This window comes from Astatotilapia calliptera, chromosome 12, assembly GCF_964374335.1.
Source record: "Astatotilapia calliptera chromosome 12, fAstCal68.1, whole genome shotgun sequence".
Classification (NCBI taxonomy): Eukaryota; Metazoa; Chordata; class Actinopteri; order Cichliformes; family Cichlidae; genus Astatotilapia; species Astatotilapia calliptera.
Window position 1 is genome coordinate 22,165,439 of NC_137433.1, and position 16,512 is coordinate 22,181,950.

General features: G+C 40.4%; 4 protein-coding genes and 1 long non-coding RNA gene across 7 annotated transcripts; 3 read left to right on the forward strand and 2 right to left on the reverse strand.

Moving 5' to 3' along the window:
• Window positions 1-666: 666 nt before the first annotated feature.
• Window positions 667-2,018, forward strand: LOC145432382 (uncharacterized). 2 transcript variants are annotated; one of them, XR_013912659.1, is made up of 6 exons: window positions 667-907; window positions 1,116-1,177; window positions 1,272-1,331; window positions 1,450-1,573; window positions 1,659-1,783; window positions 1,880-2,018. XR_013912659.1 is itself a non-coding variant. In XM_080309197.1 (5 exons), the coding sequence occupies exons 1-5, from the start codon at window positions 813-815 to the stop codon at window positions 1,702-1,704; spliced, it is 387 nt and encodes a 128-aa protein (XP_080165323.1). In that variant the 5' UTR covers window positions 667-812; the 3' UTR covers window positions 1,705-1,840. The 2 variants fall into 2 exon arrangements, 1 of the variants encoding a protein (XP_080165323.1); XM_080309197.1 differs by lacking the exon at window positions 1,880-2,018 and having other exon boundaries at window positions 1,659-1,840.
• A 307-nt stretch (window positions 2,019-2,325) lies between these two features.
• Window positions 2,326-4,028, forward strand: LOC145432381 (uncharacterized). The gene is made up of 7 exons (XM_080309196.1): window positions 2,326-2,463; window positions 2,943-3,033; window positions 3,155-3,216; window positions 3,311-3,370; window positions 3,479-3,559; window positions 3,654-3,754; window positions 3,862-4,028. Exons 2-7 carry the CDS (start codon window positions 2,945-2,947, stop codon window positions 3,949-3,951), a joined length of 483 nt encoding a protein of 160 aa, XP_080165322.1. The 5' UTR covers window positions 2,326-2,463; window positions 2,943-2,944; the 3' UTR covers window positions 3,952-4,028.
• Window positions 4,029-4,843: 815 nt separating this feature from the next.
• On the reverse strand, window positions 4,844-7,728 carry LOC113034253 (uncharacterized). 2 transcript variants are annotated; one of them, XM_080309195.1, is made up of 5 exons: window positions 7,424-7,712; window positions 6,856-7,014; window positions 6,113-6,242; window positions 5,761-5,894; window positions 4,844-5,688 (listed from the first exon to the last, which is right to left on the reverse strand). In XM_080309195.1, exons 2-5 carry the CDS (start codon window positions 6,856-6,858, stop codon window positions 4,912-4,914), a joined length of 1,044 nt encoding a protein of 347 aa, XP_080165321.1. In that variant the 5' UTR covers window positions 6,859-7,014; window positions 7,424-7,712; the 3' UTR covers window positions 4,844-4,911. The 2 variants fall into 2 exon arrangements, with proteins under 2 accessions (XP_080165321.1, XP_026044448.1); XM_026188663.2 differs by lacking the exon at window positions 6,856-7,014 and having other exon boundaries at window positions 7,424-7,728.
• A 3,331-nt stretch (window positions 7,729-11,059) lies between these two features.
• On the forward strand, window positions 11,060-12,198 carry LOC145432132 (uncharacterized). The gene is made up of 4 exons (XR_013912409.1): window positions 11,060-11,300; window positions 11,780-11,870; window positions 11,992-12,053; window positions 12,148-12,198. It is a non-coding gene; the product is annotated as an uncharacterized LOC145432132 (long non-coding RNA).
• Window positions 12,199-13,684: 1,486 nt separating this feature from the next.
• LOC145432383 (uncharacterized) lies at window positions 13,685-16,512 on the reverse strand. The gene is made up of 5 exons (XM_080309198.1): window positions 16,265-16,512; window positions 15,697-15,855; window positions 14,954-15,083; window positions 14,602-14,735; window positions 13,685-14,529 (listed from the first exon to the last, which is right to left on the reverse strand). Exons 2-5 carry the CDS (start codon window positions 15,697-15,699, stop codon window positions 13,753-13,755), a joined length of 1,044 nt encoding a protein of 347 aa, XP_080165324.1. The 5' UTR covers window positions 15,700-15,855; window positions 16,265-16,512; the 3' UTR covers window positions 13,685-13,752.

The window sequence follows — 16,512 nt, forward strand, 5'->3', positions numbered from 1 at the left end:
TTTTCCTGCCTTTCTGGAGGGATTATATTTCACTAAAAAACGATCTAATATGCATGTCCACATAATAATTATTATAATTATAATATATTAAAAAACACACGCTGTATTTTAAAGAACATACATTAAGAAGCAGATTATATTAGATTTATATTTTAAATAAGACAAAAGTTGGATTTTACAGCAGTAAAATGATTGTATCTCTACAGTTTAAAAATGTAATAAGCTTTGCCCCTGCACAGGGTGGATAGTGAAACAAATGGAATCATCATAATGACATTATTTCATATTTATTACTTCCCCCTCCTCATTGCTTTATTATTGTAGCTCTAGTAATAAATAATAATGTAAGGATTCTGGATCAGCACCATGATGCCCATAGTATATACAGTATTCTGAAGAAGGTCTAAAATGTCACTGTGTGTGCGTGCGTGTGTGTGTTTTATGTATATGGATTATTTTAAATTATTACTCATGATATAACATTGTCCAGACATGGCTGGTAAGGACATGAGGAGGAAACAGAGCTGTGTGAGGCTACTAAAGGCAGTGCTATAACATTTTTCTCTCATCATTTTATTATAGATTAAGTGCAAGAGTTGTTAGGTGTGGATAATTAAATTATAGTTTATTGCAATAGCAAGTTGTGCCTTGTTCTCAGATAGACAGCAAGTGGAGAGTGATATATGAAAAGATGGGATGGAAGGAAGAAGAGAAGCAAAGAGTGATTCACAGGCAGAGCCTAAGCGCTGTCACCAATCTTTGCATTTAGTTATTATCTCATGACACTTGTTTAATCAGCTACCATCTCTCCTATGGACTTTTTAATGTCTACAGTCTCAGATCAACACAGCCCTGCCCTCCAGCACTATCCACAGCAACCCCTCAACAGCAACATTGTACCCATCAGGTAAAACATCGGCTACGTTTGCTTTGCCTTGTTGCCCATATTAGATTCTTGATGAATGTGTGTTGTTGTTATTCAGCCTGGCTCAATGTGCCCCTTTTTAGCTTTAAGCACCCGCCCCTTTAAACCTCTCTGCACGGCCCTGCTTGGTACCGACAATGTAAATCTTCACCTGTAGAATAAGTCTTTAAACTTGTGTGTCATCTTTTAGGGTCTTCTGTCAGAGAAAATACAGGAGACAAGATCCCTTTATGAACCCTCACACACAGCAAAGTAAGGACCACTACTCAATTTTAACATTATTTAAAATGGAAGAAGAAGATTCTGTTATCAAACTGTAAACTCACCTGTGGTTCTCTCTTTGCAGACAAAACAAGATTTTTAAAGCACATCATCACTTTCTTGATGCTGCCCCTTCTGACTTTTGGTGAGTGACTCAGAACCTTCTGATTCTATACTGTCAGACAGTCCTTTCTAACACACAAGTAAAACTGGCCCATTTGTACTCACATCCACCCCTAACCTCTCTACTTTGTGTCTCCCAGGAATTGTGAGCTACACAATTTTCACCAAAAGCAAACAATTAGTAACGTACGTCTCTGAGGCAACAGATGACAGAGGTTCATCCTGTGGCAGACACTCTGCCAAATTTCACCTCAGAATCTCAAGGTAAGGATCTTCATCTGTTTCATCATTTATACATGAATGTACACAAAGAACACAAATAATTTGTCTGTGATTTGTGTGAATTCAGGAGCCATGATCCTAAGCGACGTCTCCTCGTGGACATACTTGCCTAGAGAGAACTCTGCAAAGTGGTGGTTGTGCAAATTTATGCACTGGGTGGACCCCACCAGGGCCAAGAGGAGAGTAATCCAAGTAAGAATGACATAGTTTGCACAGCAAGATTTAAAGTGATATAACATGGAGAAAAAGTTTACATTTATGAACTGTATACACACATGGCCGCCACAGCCACCAGGTCCAACTCCAGGAGGATGTCCTGGAACAGGAGATTCACATCATGGATGTTCAGCCGACAAATCTGCAGGAGCTTTGTGTGATCAAAATCTCAGAGGAAGGTACCCAGCTCCTTGTTGAATCTGTGCCACAAAGATTAAGCTGGCTCTGGAGGCAACAGTAGGCCCAACCCAGTACTAGTAAGGTGTACTTAATAAAATGCCCGGTGAGTGTAAAACTGCAGTATAGTATTAGTCAAGCTTTATTTATTTATTTTATTAAGCTGTTTTTTTTATTTTGTGCATTTTTTTTAAGATGCGGTCGGGAAAAAGTTGCGGGTGACAGGTGATGTGAAAAAATGACGAATTATAGCAACTCTGCTGACAGTGTTTACACGTGCTTCCATGGCAACTGCGTCAGACAGAATGTTTTTGGATTTGAAAAAAAATAAATTTATTAGTAAACCTTCGTGTTTGCAGCATTCAGCATACTCAGCATACTCAGATACCTGTGATTGCAGCGAGAGAGAGAAAAAACGACAAGCATACACTGATCCACTAAAGATCAGCCAGAGACAGGTGAACACCTGATCCCTAAAGGTATGAGCTTGGTGCACATTGCTTTAAAGACTTATTGCAGCAGAGATGCAAAGATTTGTTTTACCTCCTAAGACCTGAACTCTTTCATGGCATGCCTTTTTAATTTCTCTTTGTTATTTGGGCTGTAAAAACAAAGAATTACTTTTTTTTGTTTGTTTCGACCTGATTTTTGTTTCTGAGAAAAATGAGATCCACATATGAGGACATTCACTTTAAATCTCAATGGCAGTATAATGTCCTCATAAGTGGATATCAGCCCCTTGTAGAGCAAAATTTTGCATTTTGGTCTAGACAACCCAAAATGTGTTGTGTGCACATATGTGGAGGCCAGGTCTTAGGATGTTAAATATATTGAATGATTCTAAGTAGAGAAAGTAAACAGCTTTTAATAATAAGTTTTGATTTTACATAGTGATGAATGCATCTTGTGTTTAAAGAGTGAATCACTGATCATTTTCTGTCTTTCTGCCATTTTACAGTGATGGCACGAAGAAGCCTCCGCCTGCAGGAGTCAGGCTATTATAGGGAAGACGGAGCTCCAAATATTTCATATAAAGAGACCTCATACAAGTATGTGTGTGGATGCTTTTGGGACTGCACGCTACATTCTGGATAAAACATCCTCAGGCGTGCCGACGGTGTAAATCTTCACCTGTAGAATAAGTCTTTAAACTTGTGTGTCATCTTTTAGGGTCTTCCGTCGGAGAAAACATAGGAGACGAGGTCCCTTTATGAACCCTCGCATACAGCAAAGTAAGGACCACTACTCAATTTTAACATCATTTAGAATGAGAGAAGAAGATTCTGTTATCAGACTGTAAACTCCCCTGTGGTTCTCTCTTTGCAGACAAAACAAGACTTTTAAAGCACATCATCACTTTCTTGATGCTGCCCCTTCTGACTTTTGGTGAGTGAGTCAGAACTTTCTGTCAGACAATCCTTCCTAACACACAAGTAAAACCTGGACCATTTGTCCCCACATCCACCCCTAACCTCTCTACTTCGTGTCTCTTAGGAATTGTGAGCTGCACAATTTCCATAAACAGCAAGAAAGAAGCAGAAACAGCAGACACTCAGCCAATTTTTGAATCTCAAGGTAAAGATCGCCATCTTCATCTGTCTCATCATCATTTATACATGAATGTACACAAAGAAAACAAATAATTTGTCTGTGATTTGTGTGAATTCAGGAGCCATGATCCAAAGCGGGGTTTCCTCATGGACAGAGAACTCTGTGCGCAAATGTATGCAGTGGGTGGACCCCTCCAGGGCCAGTAGAAGAGTAATCCAAGTAAGAATGACATAGTTTGCACAGCAAGATTTAAAGTGATATAACATGGAGAAAAAGTTTACATTTATGAACTCTGGGCAGCGTAATAATTAATTTTCTTTCCTCAGGAATATTTACCTGGGCCTCCAGGGAACTGCTGGCCCCTGCAGGACAATTCCTGTAAATTGTCCTGCACAGAGATGAGTGGGGAGGAGTAAATGTGTTTCAAATGTTCTTTTGTACTTTTTAATGTGTTTCAAATAAATAAATTTTGTGTCTTAAAAAAGTTTTAGAACACGTCGCAGCATTTCCTTTTATGTGATATGGTTGGATCATAACGTGTTTCAAAAATAATGTTTACACCACCAAGGTGATTCCCAAAGAACCTTTAGCCATGAACCTGGCATATCTCAGGATAGTGTGCATTGTATCAATAAAATAAATCAGAAGAAACTGGACAAGTGGAGGACCTAAAAACCCAAAAACTAGCCCACAGCAGATAAACAGTACCTGAAAATCAGTGACAACGGGTCTGATGGAGAGATGAATCCATATTTTACATTTTTGGTTCAAATCATCGTCACGATATACAGACAAGTTCAGAAGAGAGGTACAACTGTATCTTCTGCTACTGTGTGTAAAACATGGTGGAGGCTCTGTCATAGAGCTGCATTTCAGCCAGTGGTGCCAGAGATTTAATCAAAACTGATTGAACTGTGAACCCAGAAAAGTACAGTCAGATTTTGATCCACCAGTCAATACCACCTGGAAATATCTGATGGTCAGAGGTTTTATTTTTTTAGCATAACAGTGACCCCAAGCACACTGTCAATGCAGCAAAAACATACCTAGACAGTAAAAACACAATGAAACACTAATAAAGGTGGTCACAACCAGATACTGACTTTAAGCTTGTTTGGATCTCAGCCACTGTTCTTTCTATATTAGATAGTGTGTTTTGATCAATCTCCACCCATATCTCTTTTCCTAGCAAAAGTAAGAAATGAGAATCTGGAGATTTTTTCAGGGTACTGTGTAACAAATGTTTTTGCTAATACTGAACCTTACCCAACCTAAGAGGAGTCATATGTATAGTAATGTACACACACGCACAAAATAAACCTTTATTTGAATATAAAACGTTGTTCCATTGAAAAACAGGTCTTATGTTGACACTTTTACCTGCATATAAGACTGGAGTACAACACATGAGCTACGCCAGTGATGAGGTTGTGGTTGGCAAACTCGAGGATGAGGAGCAGGATTGGGTATTCGCTGCGTCTCTTTTCAAGGCTGAAGTCCTCACTTAAGCCCATCCAGTGAAGCAGCAGCGTCCGCATCGCTTCAGGGAACAGCTCTGTGGCTAGTTCCTCAGCAGGTGGCAGGTCGCTGATGCGCTCAATGTGCTGAAGTTTAAAGCCCTCCACCTTCTGGCTGATGCTGCTGTTGGCTGCATGAAACTGCTGGCCAAGCCAACGTCCTATACAAGTGAGCAGGCTGCTTGAATACACTGGGCCCCAGTCTTTGGCCTTTAGCAGAGCCAGCACAATCTCCGTCGCATCTTTTTCTTCAAGTCTCCCATTTATGTAGCGATCAATGTTCTCCAAAAGCAGCAAGACCGTCTCCAGCTGCTCTGAGCAGCTTCGAGGCTCCGAGGAGAACTGTTCATCCAAGCGGTGCAATTTTTGTCTCACTGTGGATATTACTACTTCTCTTTGCTCAGATTGTAAGCTCTGCTTGGGAAGAGAACAATAATCATGATCTGCTGATGTGTCAGCAGTGTCCATGCTACTAACATCTACCACGTCCTTGTCAGCCTGGAAATAAGGAGGCTGTGATATTACACCCTTTGATTGTGAGTCACGCTGGCTGAGCGACCCTGAAGGGTCCAGCTGCACGCTGAGGCTGTAACTCACTTCCAGAGGGCTGTCACTGATCTGTGCTTTCCAGACATCCTAGGGGACAGATGTGATTAAAACATGCATTGTGACAGAAAAATAAAATTATCACGTATACATGATGTTTACCTGGAAATTCTCCAGCACAGCAAGCTGATCTTGCTTACTGTACAACTCAAAGGCTACTCGAAAAAGTCCCTGAATGCTGTAGAACCACAGGCTGTTATTTGCAGAGGGTACCTTCAAGCCGTGAAACCTGAAAGCTTGAACACAATCAGGGGGATCAGTGTGACAATGTGTCTGTCCTGGTGGGTGACTTTTACCTAAAAATAAGGTGCATATCAATGCGATAGCATGAGCTTGTCTATGTTTATTTCCCCCTAGTCATATTTATTTCATTTGATTGTCTACACCCACCCCGTGGTTTTAGAGGCACAGGTGTAGTTAATGTTTAACTTCCACTGGTATGTCTGTATTTTACCTGAGGAAAAAGTTATTTTTGTTGCAAGGCCTTTCTTGGCAAACTTGGCATGGTGTCTTGGATGGTTTTCTGTACGCACATCAGTCTTTGAGAGGAGATCGGCTCCCAAATAGAGCGGAATCGTTGAACCCTGAAACAGAGAGGATGAATATAAGCCACCGCCGTATAAAGCCTGACAATAACGTACACTGCCTGACCATGTTAATGGTATACATGCTCAACTGCTCATTAATGTGAGTCTATAATAAGCCAATGACATGCCAGCACCCCAGTGCATTTGTGCATGTAGACATGACCAAGACAACCCGCTGAAGTTCAACGCGAGCATCAGAATGGAGAAAAAACATGATTTAAGTGACTTTGAATGTGACATGGTTGTTGGGACTTTAGCCACACAAACATGCTTTTACAGAGAATTTCTCTGGGTGAAAATGTCTTGATGCCAGAGGTCAAAGTAGTCTGGCCAGACTTTTGAGTTTTCAGCTGAAAGGAAGGCAAGAACCACTCAAACAACCACTCATCCCACCTAAATTATGCAGAAGAGCATCTGCGAATGGACAACATGTTGAAGCTTTTAGCAGATGGACTACAGCAGAAGAAATCCACACTGGGTGTCACTCCTGTCAGCTAAGAAAAGAAACTGACGCTACATTTTGCGGGTTTGGGTGGAGCAAAGTTTAATTTGGGACTCTTCGTGCCAACTGAACAGAATTTCAACAGGCTACTTGAGTATTGTTGCTCACCATGTCCAGCTTTTATGACCACAGTTTACCCATCTTCTGCTTCCAGGAGGATAACATAGCATGTCACAAAGCTCAAATAATCTCAAACTGGCAGCGAAAATGAGTTCACTGTACACACATGGCCGCCACAGCCACCAGGTCCAACTCCAGGAGGATGTCCTGGAACAGGAGATTCACATCATGGATGTTCAGCCGACAAATCTGCAGGAGCTGTGTGTGATCAAAATCTCAGAGGAAGGTACCCAGCTCCTTGTTGAATCTGTGCCACAAAGATTTAAGCTGGCTCTGGAGGCAACAGTAGGCCCAACCCAGTACTAGTAAGGTGTACTTAATAAAATGCCCGATGAGTGTAAAACTGCAGTATAGTATTAGTCAAGCTTTATTTATTTATTTATTTATTTTACTAAGCTGTTTTTTGTTTTTAGTTAGCTACAGTACTTGTTTGTTAAACATTACTTATCACTATCCAATTAGAAAGTCTGCGACCGTCCTGCAAGTAAGGAGATGTGTTTATTATGCTGGTGGTAATACATCACCCTCTTGGACTACCTGTGAACCATTAACTCACCTGTTTGGTGCTCTCTGTCAGTCTGAACGATGTCAGACCCACCAGGTGAATGAAACGAATCCTCCTCGCGCCCCCGTCCCGCTGCGGTAACGTCAGAGGGATAACCGAGCAACCTGACATTACTGGAAGTCTCAATTAAGTGCTGTCCCATAGAAATGTTCCTGCGGGAAGAGTCACTGCAAATCAAAGTAATAAAAAGATCAACACAAATGACTGCACACGAAACAGAAACAAAAACATATGCTTTAAACCCTCAGCGATGACTCGCAGGGTAAGGTTTGCTTTACACATGCGCGAACTTTTACGTACTTCCTGTCATCGCTACAGATTAGAAAGAGCCGTTTCCTGGCTGGTGTCGCTTTTAACTTTATCTAATTCTTCTTTAAAATACTTTCCTGCAAAACAAATTGGAAAAATACACAGTACAACTGCATTAATGAGAAAAAAATATATAAAAGAAAATGAATATGAATTCCACAAGAAGTCTTTTTTTTTTCTTTTGGCGACAGTGTTTTAAAATATAAACCACTATCTTTTTTCTTCTTTTCTTTTTTTAAAAGCAGAATAAAAGGGTGAGAATTTTATGTTTGATAAATAATCAACAAATGAATGCTGTACATTACTGGAGAAACTGGGACAGGTAAAAACAATAATCATAGCTAATAATCAAATGCAGAGAGATGTATAAACACATAGTGAGTGAGAAAGGTGACTGAAGAGGAAACACTCAATGCATCCCCTAGAAGCCAACACCTATTGCAGTGTAACTAAGGGAGGATTCAGGGTCACCGGATCCAGTCCTAAGTATACACTTTATTAAAGTTTTAAATCTAATCTTAACAGCAGAGACGGCGTCTGTGTCCTGAATCCAAACTGAGAGCTGGTTCTACAGAAGAGGGGTCTGAAAGCTGAAGAAGGCTGTGCCTCCCATTCTACTTTTAAATGCTATATGAACCACAAGTAAAACAGCAGTCTGAGAATGAAGAGCTTGTCAGCGGTGATACAGTACAATAGGGTCATTAAGATGGGGAATGATTATTCAACACCTTGTATGTGAGGAACAGGATTTTAAATTTGATTACAGATTAAACAGAGAAAGGAGAAGGCAATATAGAAATATGCTCTCTCTTTCTAGTTCCTGTCAGTACTCTTGCTGCAGCATTTTGGATCAACTGAAGGCTCTTCAGAGAGTTTAGTCATCCAGGTCTTTATGTCTTTAAGACATTCCTGCAGTTTTAACTAGTTGGTGTGTTGAATGAAAAGACTGGATAAAAATGTGAGGAGCTAAAGCGTTTTTAACACAATCCCTTAATTTCAGGGGATTCAAAGTAATTGACAAATTAAATAACAGAAAAATAAATGTCCATTTCTAATACTTGATTAAAAAAAACCCTTTACTTACAATGACAGCCTAGTTCTTGAACTCATGGACATCACCAGATGCTGGGCTTCCTCCTTTTTAATGCCCTGTCAGGCCTTTACTGCAGCGGCTTTCAGTTGCTGTTTGTTTGTGGGCCTTTCTGTTCAAAGTTTGTCTTCAACAAGTGAAATGTATGCTCAACTGGGATAAGATCAGGTGACTGACTTAGGCATTTAAGAATATTCCAATTCTGACAAATTGCAAACTCCCCTAACAGAGGCAAAGTAAAGGAAGGATCTGTGCAATGAAAGCTGGAAAGTCACCAGGAATAGATGGCCTCCCAGCAGAGTTTTATCACAAATTTAGAGATTTGCTACGTCCATTTTTAACTGAGTATTACATGAAGCCTTTGAATATGGACGGCCCCCTGCAAGTTTTAATCTGGCCATAATATCAGTAGTTCCAAAGGCGACAAAGATTTAACGGATCCAGGCAATTACAGACTGATAAATTTAATCAATGTGGATTACAAAATTCTATCCAAAGTACTAACAATGAGGCTGGAGGTTGTACTACCACAAATTATTCATAAAGATCAAGTAGGGTTTATCAAGAATAGACACAAATCCTGCACTGGCTCCATATTTAAATGCACAGAAGGACTTGATACGGTGGAGTGGAAATATCTGTTTAGGACCCTGGAAAAATTTGAATTAGGCGACAACTTTTGCAGATGGATTAGAACCATATATTTGAGGCCAGAAGAAGCTGTATTTACGAATGGGGTACTCTCTCCTTTTTTGAGTATTTCTAGATCAACACGTCAAGGATGTAATTTAGGTCCACTTCTATTTACCATCTTTTCAGAGCCATTAGCTATTCAGAGAAAATGCAGAGATTAAAGGTGTATTTGGGGGAGGTAGAGAACACAAATTGTTCCTGTACACAGATGATGTTCTGGTATTAAGCCAAGACCCTGCTAATTATATCACAACACTATTAGAGGTGACTGATAATTATTCACTGTTTTTGGAGTACAAAGTTAATTGGCATAAATCAGAGGTGATGCCAGTTTCCCAAACTTGTAGTCATAACCTAATATTGGGCTTTAACTTTAAGTGGGTGGACAAAGGAATGAAGTGTGTTGTAATTGAATTGAACCCAAATATTGAGGATATTATGGCTAACAGTGTGGGAAAATTAATAAGCAAAATCAATAAAAATTTGGATAAATTGAGTAAACTAGTTTGACATTGTGGGGAAAAGTAAACAGTAAAAATGGTTATATCAACAGTCATCAGCTATTATACAGGAATGTTGCCCATGTGTATCCCGCGACAGATGTTCCAAAGCTATAATAATATGATAAAAGATTTTCTTTGGAAGGGTTCGAACCCCTTATTAACATTAATCGACTTTCCCAACCAAAAAGAAGAAGAGGGAATAGACCTAGGCAATATAGAGTATTAAAGCATCTCTTTTAAAAATGGCTAGATTAGGCAAACATTGCGCAATGAAAACCGATATAGATTGGATTTTAATAGAACAAGAGCTTGCATCTCCATCCACACCAATTTATATTTTATCACAAAAAGTAAATAAAGAGGGTAAGATGCAAAATCCTATTTTGAAATTTCAAAAATGGTGTGGTTGGACGTGCATAAAAATATAAACTTGTGCCTTAAAAGTATGCCACCTTGTGGGATAATCTTAAAATAAAAATTGGTAAGCAGACTGTTTACTGGGCACAATGGCTAAGAAGAGGTATCAGAACTGTTGTGACTTATTTGAGGGAGATTTTTTCATGTCATATGAGAATATTACAAATACGTTTTGTTTGGAGCGCTATTGTCATTTTTGGAAGTATTTACAAATAAGAAACTGTTTAAAAGGAAGAGTTACAATAACACACGAAAGTAACCCGATAGATAAGGAGGGATTTATGCAGCACAAAATTCTTAATATATATTATTATACTCCTTCAGCGCTGTATTGAATGGGTGTTGGTAGAGAGGACTTGTGTTGGAAATGTCGACAAGTAAAGGTACTGATACACGCCCTCTGGGAATGACGGCTGTTTTTTCCAGTTTGGAACAGTGTATTGAATTATATGCAGGGATGGATACCTTGTAATTTGTCCAGATCACCTAAATCATGTCTACTGGGAGACAAAGGAGAGATGCCACAGTTAAATAAACACCAGTTTAGAGTGTTAAGCACTGCATTGGTAACGTGCATTTTTTTTAAGAGGGAAAAAGTTGCGGTGATGTGAAAAAATGACGAATTATAGCAACTCTGCTGACAGTGTTTACACGTGCTTCCATGGCAACTGTGTCAGACAGAATGTTTTTGGATTTGAAAAAAAATTAATTTATTAGTAAACCTTCGTGTTTGCAGCATTCAGCATACTCAGCATACTCAGATACCTGTGATTGCAGCGAGAGAGAGAAAAAACGACAAGCATACACTGATCCACTAAAGATCAGCCAGAGACAGGTGAACACCTGATCCCTAAAGGTATGAGCTTGGTGCACATTGCTTTAAAGACTTATTGCAGCAGAGATGCAAAGATTTGTTTTACCTCCTAAGACCTGAACTCTTTCATGGCATGCCTTTTTAATTTCTCTTTGTTATTTGGGCTGTAAAAACAAAGAATTACTTTTTTTTGTTTGTTTCGACCTGATTTTTGTTTCTGAGAAAAATGAGATCCACATATGAGGACATTCACTTTAAATCTCAATGGCAGTATAATGTCCTCATAAGTGGATATCAGCCCCTTGTAGAGCAAAATTTTGCATTTTGGTCTAGACAACCCAAAATGTGTTGTGTGCACATATGTGGAGGCCAGGTCTTAGGATGTTAAATATATTGAATGATTCTAAGTAGAGAAAGTAAACAGCTTTTAATAATAAGTTTTGATTTTACATAGTGATGAATGCATCTTGTGTTTAAAGAGTGAATCACTGATCATTTTCTGTCTTTCTGCCATTTTACAGTGATGGCACGAAGAAGCCTCCGCCTGCAGGAGTCAGGCTATTATAGGGAAGACGGAGCTCCAAATATTTCATATAAAGAGACCTCATACAAGTATGTGTGTGGATGCTTTTGGGACTGCACGCTACATTCTGGATAAAACATCCTCAGGCGTGCCGACGGTGTAAATCTTCACCTGTAGAATAAGTCTTTAAACTTGTGTGTCATCTTTTAGGGTCTTCCGTCGGAGAAAACATAGGAGACGAGGTCCCTTTATGAACCCTCGCATACAGCAAAGTAAGGACCACTACTCAATTTTAACATCATTTAGAATGAGAGAAGAAGCTTCTGTTATCAGACTGTAAACTCCCCTGTGGTTCTCTCTTTGCAGACAAAACAAGACTTTTAAAGCACATCATCGCTTTCTTGATGCTGCCCCTTCTGACTTTTGGTGAGTGAGTCAGAACTTTCTGTCAGACAATCCTTCCTAACACACAAGTAAAACCTGGACCATTTGTCCCCACATCCACCCCTAACCTCTCTACTTCGTGTCTCTTAGGAATTGTGAGCTGCACAATTTCCATAAACAGCAAGAAAGAAGCAGAAACAGCAGACACTCAGCCAATTTTTGAATCTCAAGGTAAAGATCGCCATCTTCATCTGTCTCATCATCATTTATACATGAATGTACACAAAGAAAACAAATAATTTGTCTGTGATTTGTGTGAATTCAGGAGCCATGATCCAAAGCGGGGTTTCCTCATGGACAGAGAACTCTGTGCGCAAATGTATGCAGTGGGTGGACCCCTCCAGGGCCAGTAGAAGAGTAATCCAAGTAAGAATGACATAGTTTGCACAGCAAGATTTAAAGTGATATAACATGGAGAAAAAGTTTACATTTATGAACTCTGGGCAGCGTAATAATTAATTTTCTTTCCTCAGGAATATTTACCTGGGCCTCCAGGGAACTGCTGGCCCCTGCAGGACAATTCCTGTAAATTGTCCTGCACAGAGATGAGTGGGGAGGAGTAAATGTGTTTCAAATGTTCTTTTGTACTTTTTAAATGTGTTTCAAATAAATAAATTTTGTGTCTTAAAAAAGTTTTAGAACACGTCGCAGCATTTCCTTTTATGTGATATGGTTGGATCATAACGTGGTGGTGTAAAAATAATGTTTACACCACCAAGGTGATTCCCAAAGAACCTTTAGCCATGAACCTGGCATATCTCAGGATAGTGTGCATTGTATCAATAAAATAAATCAGAAGAAACTGGACAAGTGGAGGACCTAAAAACCCAAAAACTAGCCCACAGCAGATAAACAGTACCTGAAAATCAGTGACAACGGGTCTGATGGAGAGATGAATCCATATTTTACATTTTTGGTTCAAATCATCGTCACGATATACAGACAAGTTCAGAAGAGAGGTACAACTGTATCTTCTGCTACTGTGTGTAAAACATGGTGGAGGCTCTGTCATAGAGCTGCATTTCAGCCAGTGGTGCCAGAGATTTAATCAAAACTGATTGAACTGTGAACCCAGAAAAGTACAGTCAGATTTTGATCCACCAGTCAATACCACCTGGAAATATCTGATGGTCAGAGGTTTTATTTTTTTAGCATAACAGTGACCCCAAGCACACTGTCAATGCAGCAAAAACATACCTAGACAGTAAAAACACAATGAAACACTAATAAAGGTGGTCACAACCAGATACTGACTTTAAGCTTGTTTGGATCTCAGCCACTGTTCTTTCTATATTAGATAGTGTGTTTTGATCAATCTCCACCCATATCTCTTTTCCTAGCAAAAGTAAGAAATGAGAATCTGGAGATTTTTTCAGGGTACTGTGTAACAAATGTTTTTGCTAATACTGAACCTTACCCAACCTAAGAGGAGTCATATGTATAGTAATGTACACACACGCACAAAATAAACCTTTATTTGAATATAAAACGTTGTTCCATTGAAAAACAGGTCTTATGTTGACACTTTTACCTGCATATAAGACTGGAGTACAACACATGAGCTACGCCAGTGATGAGGTTGTGGTTGGCAAACTCGAGGATGAGGAGCAGGATTGGGTATTCGCTGCGTCTCTTTTCAAGGCTGAAGTCCTCACTTAAGCCCATCCAGTGAAGCAGCAGCGTCCGCATCGCTTCAGGGAACAGCTCTGTGGCTAGTTCCTCAGCAGGTGGCAGGTCGCTGATGCGCTCAATGTGCTGAAGTTTAAAGCCCTCCACCTTCTGGCTGATGCTGCTGTTGGCTGCATGAAACTGCTGGCCAAGCCAACGTCCTATACAAGTGAGCAGGCTGCTTGAATACACTGGGCCCCAGTCTTTGGCCTTTAGCAGAGCCAGCACAATCTCCGTCGCATCTTTTTCTTCAAGTCTCCCATTTATGTAGCGATCAATGTTCTCCAAAAGCAGCAAGACCGTCTCCAGCTGCTCTGAGCAGCTTCGAGGCTCCGAGGAGAACTGTTCATCCAAGCGGTGCAATTTTTGTCTCACTGTGGATATTACTACTTCTCTTTGCTCAGATTGTAAGCTCTGCTTGGGAAGAGAACAATAATCATGATCTGCTGATGTGTCAGCAGTGTCCATGCTACTAACATCTACCACGTCCTTGTCAGCCTGGAAATAAGGAGGCTGTGATATTACACCCTTTGATTGTGAGTCACGCTGGCTGAGCGACCCTGAAGGGTCCAGCTGCACGCTGAGGCTGTAACTCACTTCCAGAGGGCTGTCACTGATCTGTGCTTTCCAGACATCCTAGGGGACAGATGTGATTAAAACATGCATTGTGACAGAAAAATAAAATTATCACGTATACATGATGTTTACCTGGAAATTCTCCAGCACAGCAAGCTGATCTTGCTTACTGTACAACTCAAAGGCTACTCGAAAAAGTCCCTGAATGCTGTAGAACCACAGGCTGTTATTTGCAGAGGGTACCTTCAAGCCGTGAAACCTGAAAGCTTGAACACAATCAGGGGGATCAGTGTGACAATGTGTCTGTCCTGGTGGGTGACTTTTACCTAAAAATAAGGTGCATATCAATGCGATAGCATGAGCTTGTCTATGTTTATTTCCCCCTAGTCATATTTATTTCATTTGATTGTCTACACCCACCCCGTGGTTTTAGAGGCACAGGTGTAGTTAATGTTTAACTTCCACTGGTATGTCTGTATTTTACCTGAGGAAAAAGTTATTTTTGTTGCAAGGCCTTTCTTGGCAAACTTGGCATGGTGTCTTGGATGGTTTTCTGTACGCACATCAGTCTTTGAGAGGAGATCGGCTCCCAAATAGAGCGGAATCGTTGAACCCTGAAACAGAGAGGATGAATATAAGCCACCGCCGTATAAAGCCTGACAATAACGTACACTGCCTGACCATGTTAATGGTATACATGCTCAACTGCTCATTAATGTGAGTCTATAATAAGCCAATGACATGCCAGCACCCCAGTGCATTTGTGCATGTAGACATGACCAAGACAACCCGCTGAAGTTCAACGCGAGCATCAGAATGGAGAAAAAACATGATTTAAGTGACTTTGAATGTGACATGGTTGTTGGGACTTTAGCCACACAAACATGCTTTTACAGAGAATTTCTCTGGGTGAAAATGTCTTGATGCCAGAGGTCAAAGTAGTCTGGCCAGACTTTTGAGTTTTCAGCTGAAAGGAAGGCAAGAACCACTCAAACATCCACTCATCCCACCTAAATTATGCAGAAGAGCATCTGCGAATGGACAACATGTTGAAGCTTTTAGCAGATGGACTACAGCAGAAGAAATCCACACTGGGTGTCACTCCTGTCAGCTAAGAAAAGAAACTGACGCTACATTTTGCGGGTTTGGGTGGAGCAAAGTTTAATTTGGGACTCTTAGTGCCAACTGAACAGAATTTCAACAGGCTACTTGAGTATTGTTGCTCACCATGTCCAGCTTTTATGACCACAGTTTACCCATCTTCTGCTTCCAGGAGGATAACATAGCATGTCACAAAGCTCAAATAATCTCAAACTGGCAGCGAAAATGAGTTCACTGTACACACATGGCCGCCACAGCCACCAGGTCCAACTCCAGGAGGATGTCCTGGAACAGGAGATTCACATCATGGATGTTCAGCCGACAAATCTGCAGGAGCTGTGTGTGATCAAAATCTCAGAGGAAGGTACCCAGCTCCTTGTTGAATCTGTGCCACAAAGATTTAAGCTGGCTCTGGAGGCAACAGTAGGCCCAACCCAGTACTAGTAAGGTGTACTTAATAAAATGCCCGATGAGTGTAAAACTGCAGTATAGTATTAGTCAAGCTTTATTTATTTATTTATTTATTTTACTAAGCTGTTTTTTGTTTTTAGTTAGCTACAGTACTTATTTGTTAAACATTACTTATCACTATCCAATTAGAAAGTCTGCGACCGTCCTGCAAGTAAGGAGATGTGTTTATTATGCTGGTGGTAATACATCACCCTCTTGGACTACCTGTGAACCATTAACTCACCTGTTTGGTGCTCTCTGTCAGTCTGAACGATGTCAGACCCACCAGGTGAATGAAACGAATCCTCCTCGCGCCCCCCGTCCCGCTGCGGTAACGTCAGAGGGATAACCGAGCAACCTGACATTACTGGAAGTCTCAATTAAGTGCTGTCCCATAGAAATGTTCCTGCGGGAAGAGTCACTGCAAATCAAAGTAATAAAAAGATCAACACAAATGACTGCACACGAAACAGAAACAAAAACATATGCTTT

Coding starts and splice junctions, on each gene's coding strand:
- LOC145432382 (XM_080309197.1), top strand. CDS start 813: ATGGACTTTTTAATGTCTACAGTCTCAGATCAACACAGCCCTGCCCTC. Junction 1,332..1,449: donor GCTGCCCCTTCTGACTTTTG/GTGAGTGACTCA, acceptor TGTGTCTCCCAG/GAATTGTGAGCTACACAATT. Junction 1,574..1,658: donor TTTCACCTCAGAATCTCAAG/GTAAGGATCTTC, acceptor GTGTGAATTCAG/GAGCCATGATCCTAAGCGAC.
- LOC145432381 (XM_080309196.1), top strand. CDS start 2,945: ATGGCACGAAGAAGCCTCCGCCTGCAGGAGTCAGGCTATTATAGGGAA. Junction 3,217..3,310: donor GAACCCTCGCATACAGCAAA/GTAAGGACCACT, acceptor CTCTCTTTGCAG/ACAAAACAAGACTTTTAAAG. Junction 3,371..3,478: donor GCTGCCCCTTCTGACTTTTG/GTGAGTGAGTCA, acceptor CGTGTCTCTTAG/GAATTGTGAGCTGCACAATT.
- LOC113034253 (XM_026188663.2), bottom strand. CDS start 7,543: ATGTCAGGTTGCTCGGTTATCCCTCTGACGTTACCGCAGCGGGACGGG. Junction 6,243..7,423: donor TGACAGAGAGCACCAAACAG/GTGAGTTAATGG, acceptor TCTCTGTTTCAG/GGTTCAACGATTCCGCTCTA. Junction 5,895..6,112: donor AAAAATAACTTTTTCCTCAG/GTAAAATACAGA, acceptor ATTGTGTTCAAG/CTTTCAGGTTTCACGGCTTG.
- LOC145432383 (XM_080309198.1), bottom strand. Junction 14,736..14,953: donor AAAAATAACTTTTTCCTCAG/GTAAAATACAGA, acceptor ATTGTGTTCAAG/CTTTCAGGTTTCACGGCTTG. Junction 14,530..14,601: donor CTGTGCTGGAGAATTTCCAG/GTAAACATCATG, acceptor TCTGTCCCCTAG/GATGTCTGGAAAGCACAGAT.